This window comes from Nelumbo nucifera, chromosome 1 (assembly GCF_055504915.1).
Source record: "Nelumbo nucifera cultivar China Antique chromosome 1, China Antique-T2T, whole genome shotgun sequence".
Taxonomy (NCBI): Eukaryota; Viridiplantae; Streptophyta; class Magnoliopsida; order Proteales; family Nelumbonaceae; genus Nelumbo; species Nelumbo nucifera.
Window position 1 is genome coordinate 36,158,019 of NC_142649.1, and position 8,125 is coordinate 36,166,143.

Genomic DNA, 8,125 nt, shown 5'->3' on the forward strand with positions numbered 1-8,125 from the left:
TGATATGCTTTTTCTCTTTCTTTGATTGCATGTACATTTAGCTCCGTCTCAAAGCAGAACTTTGGAGTTGATTTTCTGTTTTTTTTTTTCCTTGGCTTTTCTAGTTTGGTGGATTTACCGCCAATTTTTTGTGTTTAAGGTCACTTTGGATTTATCTTTCAAGGTTTTGGAATCCCTTGCAATATCCACCCTTCCCATGACTATGACTATAAAGTTATTTCGTCTAATTATTGACATCTAGAAAAAACGACCCGGAAACGAAACCGTTCTGGTCACCTGTTTCTAGGTTGACGGTTCGGCCGTCTAGTTCAAATGGATGGCCTATTTTGACAACAAAAATTAAAAATTAAAAAATAAAAATGGACAAAAACCTTTAAACGGGTCAACGGGTCGATGGTTTGACTGCTTGGATCAATGGGTCGTTGATTGATTCAACGATTTTTTGCCAGGGACTGGGTTTAGAGTAAAACAAAACCGGTTGCATGGACGGTTCTCGGGCTGAATGGTCCTATTGTCTAGGTCAACTGAGAGTTCTCGATGTGATCGTATTCTTATATATGAGATGCTTTGCTGAATTTTAAAAAATGAACACATGATGATCTCTTTTAAGTCTTTACACGAGTTTCAAGAGTTGAGTACTTATAATTGCAGGTTTCTTATTAAGAAACCATTGTCTTTTTTAATGTAGTAAATAGCAATGTTGTAATTCCATTCCAGCCCCTGCGAGGCAGGGACCCCTCCGCTAGTTTCTTATTAATTTTAACAAGGTGCTTTAGATGATTTTCTACATAATCTTATGCATGAGAATGATCTGCACTATAACTGAGCCATGGTAGTCCCTATCCATATCCTTTCTTTCGTTAAAAAGTTACTGTTTTTTACTAATTACAGTTAAACCATTTTCTAAATCATTCTTTTCACCCAATTAAAAGAACAATATAATTTAATGTAGACTATCCGAATAGTGGATTTTTTTAGTTGAACAGAAAATCTGCATTTTAACTGAGAAAATAGTTCCTTACAGAAAGGGTAGCTGGTATAGCCATTTTATAGCTCTACAGTTATGTTCCATTGGTATAGCTCTTCCTTGGGAATTCTCAAGACAAGGCTCACAAAACCAGACCCTTCATCATATGTGAATTCTACTTCATCAGCATCAACAGTAATCCTCCTAGGTCTAACAGATGAATAGGCTCCAAATGTACCACAGCCTCGAACTTTCATGTCAATAACTGAACTTCTTTTCAGTTCATATCTCAACTCTTTGATGGCTCCTCCAGGATTGAACATCTGGATTGGTCCAATCGGGGCAAAATAAGCTCCGTTGGACAATTCCTTAACAGGAACCACTGTAAGAACTTCATACTCGTGGGATTTCAGCGTAATTGAAAAAGATGCGTTCTCTGGAAGATAAATCACTTTTCCTGCAAAATATCAGACTAAATTAATTAGGAAACCAAATAATTTGGTTTTTTTTCTTTAAAAACCTGAGGTTCACTTCAATCATTTCAAATTTTTCATGACAGAGGAGTTTAGTTTGAAATTCAAAATTCTATAATTTTCTTATATTCAAGTAACATAAACATGATAAAGATACATTATACAAGTTCAGCAAGCAACGCTTACCACCTAAGTGGGAATAAATGACAGCATCCCCACTCCATCCCTCCTCAGCAATTTTATGTATGTGGTCAACATCCTTTGAACGAATAATCCCAGTGATTGAGCTTGTTTTTTCATCATGGATCATATTCTTCTTTCGAACTGTACACCATGCTGCTCCTTGGCAGTTAAAAACCCCCATAACTCCAGAGAAATCATTCAGATTCCATATCTTCATGAGACTGTATAGCAACAATTGTGGATTAAATAGAAAATCCTGTGTGTGGGTGTGTGCAAGCCAGTTTAAGTGTGTTTGTATTATGCACGTATAAGCATTAGTGCTTTGAGAACCAAACAGTCCATATGGTTGGACTGTTTTGACCTCAATACTAGGTTACCGCTTTCTAAGTAATAAAATTTGATATTGTTGCTGATCAAAAAAAAAAAAAAAAAAAATACTAGGTTACCGCTTCCAAGATGAATGATTATCCAAATTGATCTGGTCAAAGTCCTCATGGATAACCATGATAAAAGGCCTTATTCTAATTCTATTGGATTTTAATTTCTTGCATATTTCCTTCAAGCAGGTCAAAAAGTTGACCTGAATAGTCAGACTGTTTACCTGCAATCTGCCAACATTGGCAGGTTGACATCCAGTCTAGGTTTATTGACACTAATAAGCACATGGGTTTGCTAAATACATGTTGAGGGAAGAGGCATAGACAACCCTGGCCTTTATGACATTGATAATTGTTGGGATGCATGTTTGAGTGTATAAGAAAAATCCTGCATTATAAAAAGATAAAAGATGCAAGGGATATATACAAGGATTGGTCAACAACCTAGTGGCTTAAGCTTTTGGGATAAAGGTGATGTCAAACTCTTGTCCATGTACATGAGCTCCCCAGTTTTGGAGACTCCCCTTAATGTACAATGGTGGTCTCAAAGTCAAAAGTTTTGTTGGATGCACATAGTAGTTCCCATGGCTTTGCCGGTTTACCCATGGTCAAGTAGTTAGCATGAGCAGATGATCTCCATAATGACTCCATCCACGGGAATGCACTCTCATAGTTGGCTCCCTATGGTTGTAAGCAAAGGGCTCTTGATTGGTGTGTGTCAAACTTGGTGATAATGATAACACATTTTGTTCGAAGGGGAGTACAGAATAGTTAATATGGAAGAGACTAACACATGAGGGGAGATGTTGGGATGACTGTGTCTGTGTGTGAGAAGAAAAGTTTCACATTGGAAAAAGATGGAGATGCAGGGAACTTATATACAAGAATTGGCTCACAACCCAATAGCTCAAGCTCTAATTTTGGGTTAAAATTGGTGTTCAATTCTTGTATGCAAGTCCTATTTATGCATACATGAGATCTCCGGTTTTGGTGAGTCCCTTCAATGCACAACAGTTATCACTTCCATGTCCAGCCTCTTCAAGGCCAAACATGATTTCCATGTCCAGGCACAGTATCTAATCAGGCACACCTGATGGTTTGCCAATTGTCACATTTCTCTCTACATTAGATCAAGTTAATCTTGCAATTAAGTATGATCAATATGACAAGACCAATTTGCACATGCATATGACTATATGCATGTAAAGTAAAATAACTTTTGCTCACCTCTTCCCATCTTTGGTAGGATCTGAAAATAAGCAATCTCTTGTAGGTCTTCCTGGAAGTCCTGCTCGCAGTGTGGTCCCGTCAGGAAGCACAAGTTTCTTCAGCAGATTAAAGTCATGGTATCCAGGTTTGTCACTGCACGAAATGGATTTCCATCATGAGAAAAAATATCCTTCCACTAAACTATTGTCAATGGCCAGAGTTATCACAAATTAATTTAGTTGTAAACCTGACATAAATAGCACATCCTCCAACAGCACGAGCTGCTGCATGGAATTCAGCCATGGGGTGAAGACTCTGACCACAAAATGATTTATGGGTTAAAATCCAACAACTGATGTGGCTTTTAGAAGCTTAGATACCAGAAAATTGGTTTTTTATAGCTTACATGGAACATATCCCAATCAGGTTGCATAAATTCCCCAAGGAAAATAGAATTGTAGGCGACAGATGCAATATGAATTGTGTGGGATGCTGGATCTCTTGGAAAGAAATCATCTGAAGCTCTTATTACAGCTGCCTGCTTTGAGCTATATCAAGAATGCAATATCATACCAAATCAAAACTCTTTGGGTATAAAATGAGACAATTAGAATCACTAAAAGCAATACTAAAAAGAAATGAGCGCACCTGTACAAACTATCAGTGTTGTGACTCATGCAGGATATGATTCCATTACCATGAAAGTTTTTAGAAATTGAAGCTTCTAATGCCTCATGGTACTTCCTGGTTAGTTTCACTCTTCCTCCATGGCCCACTCCTAGAGTCTCAAGGATGCTCTGAGCATCTACTTTGACTCCATCAATGCCAGATGATGCAAGATAAGAGTGAAGGTCATCATAGAAGTTAAAAATTTTCTCAGGGTTTACAAGAGAAACACCATTTGCAGCAATGCTGTTAAAAACCTCACAACACTGAACCCCGGGAGATGGAATGGGATGGTTCATCTTAGATTCATAGTATTCCATTTCAGTAACATTTGGCATAACACCACCCCAATTCCCAGTTATTGCATGCCATACATACACATACCTGGAAAAGTTTGGAAGGAAGATGGATGAATGGTCGGAATAATTTCTCTTGAAGATATTATATGGATTGAAGAAACAGTAAACTGAGATTATATCTGGAGGAAATTTTGCTTTTGTAGGAGAAGTTTGAGTCATAATTTCCTTTTCTTTGACTTTATAATTTGAAAAAGGCAGTCTTACTTCAAAGCATGTTTCTCTTTGATCTCAGTAACAACATGAGCAAGTCCCATTGCTGGATCTTCTTCTCTGAGGCCCTCTTTGCCATTTTTCTGAAATTTATGATTTTCTTTCATATGGGTTAACCTGTTAGCAAAACTGCAAGCAAGAAAGTGAAAAAAATATATAACATGTGAAAGAAAAGATGGAAAACCAAATAAGGTTGGATTCTGAGAAGGGTTCTTACTTGGCTGCATATGGGAGATTGGAATCAATCCCATTGGCATCCATACCAACAGATTGCCATCCATCGTCAACTATAACAAACTTTGGGTGAATCCCACCTTTCTCTAAACTGCAAGAAACACCAGTATATCAGCCCACCATTGGGATGATATCTGAAGCACAGCAATTAGAAGCCAGACCTTTCTAGCCCTTGCTCCACTCCCTCTGCAGTAACATCAGTATAGAATGCATCCCATGTACACCAGCCAAACCAGTTGAGTATGTCTGGCATCTAAAATAACAAAAAAGTAATTAATAGTAGTCGATATCAATATCCACATTCATCAACATGGACCTCATGTACAAAGCAAGTTTAAGACTACTTGAAAATAGACTACCTTCTTCTTTTCACGATGAGAAAATGTCTGTAGGTGCTTCTCAACTTCCCTATATAAGTTTGAGATGTAAATACATCAATAATTAATTTAAATAACTATTGTTACTTCTGGATCAGAGTTGATGCCAATGCTGATCCAAGGTTGGACAAAATCAAAGGGTAGAAGAAGGGTACACAGAAACGAAGAGCAATAATATCAGTTCAAAATTCACTCTCCATATCATGGCAGTAAGCAAATTAAATACTTAATATAGATACCAAAATCTACTAATTCTCTATTGGTTTGTTTTGTTTAAGTATTAACCCATCAGATTTGGTTATATCTAGTATGCCCAATGTTACAAGTAATGTCAAGGGTATTTGTGCCATTTAATATTGTTAGAACTTAGAAGTATCATATTATGTGCTGATTTGAATTTAACTATATAATTGACACTACATTAACCTATTGTAGTTTGATCAAAGCCTCACTCTAGCTATAACCTATAACATACAATCCCATCATTTCACTATGCACCAATCCAGTAGTGTGAGACAGCATATTAGGTTGCCTAACTCCAAATCAACTCAAATTTAACATTTAAGACCAAGCATGAAAGGCTCCAACAAGATCTATGATATCCATCCAATCCCTTGTTAGCTGAGTAAACAAGCAAATGCAATAAGATACTCTTGAGCTGTTGTTTTTCTGGTGAAGCTCCAGGAATTCAACCAAGTAATCAGCTAGATTAATCCTGATTTGCCTTTTGTCTTTCTACTCTATCAAGGGACACATTCATGAAAAAAAAAAATTCTAAGTTCTCAAATCTAAATAAGTTTCTATCATAAAAGATATCTTATTAATTTGATCTAATCTTGCTACCAAGCTCATATCTGAACTAATACATAGCAATTAATATCTATTCTCCTCATTTAGAGTTTCAAGTTAATTCCATCAAACAACAAGATGCTGAATAGAAACAAAAGAGTATCAAGTTTGGGACATTTTCTAAATTCTAATGAACTAATGTTCTAATGGCTAGTGCAAAGAAAAAAAAGGTTCTGATGTACAATCTCACCTAACTCCAAATACGAACAATTTCTTAGACATGATCAATGGACAATATTAACATCTAGTCAGAACTCAAGATGCTAAATAGAGGTAAGTGAAAATTTAAATTTTAAACATGCTTCATGAATTAATAATATTCCTACTTTACAGCATTTGTGATGACATCAAAAGGGTCTGATCCATTTCCCACGAAAACCAAATGGCTCCCCTCAAACTCATCAATGGCAGGGTCTCCTGAAAGGTACCAAACCAACATTTTACATTTATACCAGCATCACACAAACATAAAGCACACTCCAAGCGAGAACAAGGAGGTCAAAATCTGAAATCCGTATGTCTACCACTTTCCAAACATATCTCCAATTCGTCATTTGAGTTCCCTTGAAGAACAGCTCTAAAAGCTCCCTCCAAAATAGGTAAGAAAACAATATACGTAGCAGACTCAGCTACTTGATCTTCACTTTCCTCACAAAAGTAAGAACCATTATGTCCTTCAACAATCAAAAATTGCGTCTCGAATGGGATATCTTTGCCCGAAGAACCCATCCTCTGGATCATCCACCATAATTTGAAGCGAAAAAGACACATAAAACGCAATCCCCTGTAAATTTAAAACGATTATCAAAACAGAGAAGCACGAATCCAGTAAACCACAATAAACATACAACTTATGTCTACCGATATTACAGATCAACCAAGCAATGACAGAAAGCTAATTAGAACTAATTCCTAAATTGAAGGTACAAATTAAGAAAAGGGAGAACTGAAAGACACTTCCTTGTAACTTAGAAATTTTGAGAACTTACTTGAGCTTGCCGATGGGGAAAATGCGGTGACTCCCACTATGATCAGATGTAACGCCAATAAAAGCTCCATTAATGAATTCATTACCACTGACAGGAGTTACAACGATGTTCTCGTGAACATCAGACAGAATGCAGTTTCCCAAAACCATCAACTTGCCATCAACAACAGAAACCCCAGATCCACTAGTCATTTTGTAAATCAAAACAAACCTACAACAGCCAAATCGAAATTCCAAACAGGAAAAGAATGATTTCTTCTCATTAACTGAATTAACAGTTTACCAAAAAAAAAGCAGAGCAAAGATATCGAGAAACTTCTAAAGAACCTCAAAGAACCCAGAAACTGCAAAAATAAACAAAACAAACTAAAAATGAAAAACCATGAGAAAGAAAAGAGGAAACAACAGAACACTGAAAAACAAAACCAAGAAAATATCAAAACAACTTAGCAGAAAGCACAGAGTAGTAGCACAGACGGAGAAAAACTAAAAGAAATTCAAAACAAAACTCAAAGAGGTTACGTTCATATTATAATTTGACGGGCACGCACTTGTAAACTTCACATGGCTTGTTGACGTTTGGTGTGGCTCAGTAATTCAACAGTCCACTAATTACTCCACCCCTTTCATCTTGCTGAAATTCAGGGACCACGTTCCCACTTTCTTCTCTATAAAAGGAGCTTCCAGGGAGAGATCAAGGTGGGCAGTGAGCATCAGAGAGCTCTTATACGGAGAGAGAAAAATTGAGAGAGCCACAATTTTTGAGTGATAAACACATTTGTCAGAGTCCATCCAGATGTTTCTTCTTGTCATCACTCAGCAGTGTCATTCAATTTTGTTGCAGATATTGTTATCTACTGGTTTCTCTGCCTTTGCAGCCTATGCCATGGAGTGCGTCAAGGGTTCGTTAAAAGCATCTCGGCACTATTAAGATGGCCAGTTTGTAATACTCTAGTCTATAGTCAAAGGACATAATAAAAGAAGTTCTCCTCCCTCTCCCGTGGATGTATATACCGAATCATGTAAATCTCGTGTCATTTTTACCTTTCGCTTTTGCTTTTATTATTTGTTTTATAATTCACATATTTTCTCAATTGTTTTCTAGATCGCTATACTAATTAATCAGTAATTCAGAGTATTAATCCTAATAAATTGGTATCAGAGTTACCAATTAATTTTGTTATTAATGGCATCAATGAAGTTTGATATTGAGAAATTTGATAGATATGTGAA

General features: G+C 36.6%; 1 protein-coding gene across 2 annotated transcripts; it reads right to left on the bottom strand.

Moving 5' to 3' along the window:
* Positions 1-920: 920 nt before the first annotated feature.
* On the bottom strand, positions 921-7,840 carry LOC104608284 (putative galactinol--sucrose galactosyltransferase 1). 2 transcript variants are annotated; one of them, XM_010274225.3, is made up of 14 exons: positions 7,444-7,840; positions 6,894-7,103; positions 6,429-6,688; positions 6,231-6,321; positions 5,038-5,086; positions 4,840-4,931; positions 4,662-4,769; positions 4,439-4,573; positions 3,858-4,259; positions 3,616-3,757; positions 3,457-3,524; positions 3,228-3,362; positions 1,627-1,844; positions 921-1,424 (listed from the first exon to the last, which is right to left on the bottom strand). In XM_010274225.3, exons 2-14 carry the CDS (start codon positions 7,082-7,084, stop codon positions 1,048-1,050), a joined length of 2,268 nt encoding a protein of 755 aa, XP_010272527.1. In that variant the 5' UTR covers positions 7,085-7,103; positions 7,444-7,840; the 3' UTR covers positions 921-1,047. The 2 variants fall into 2 exon arrangements, with proteins under 2 accessions (XP_010272527.1, XP_088752516.1); XM_088896390.1 differs by having other exon boundaries at positions 7,415-7,551.
* Between the last annotated feature and the right edge of the window lie 285 nt (positions 7,841-8,125).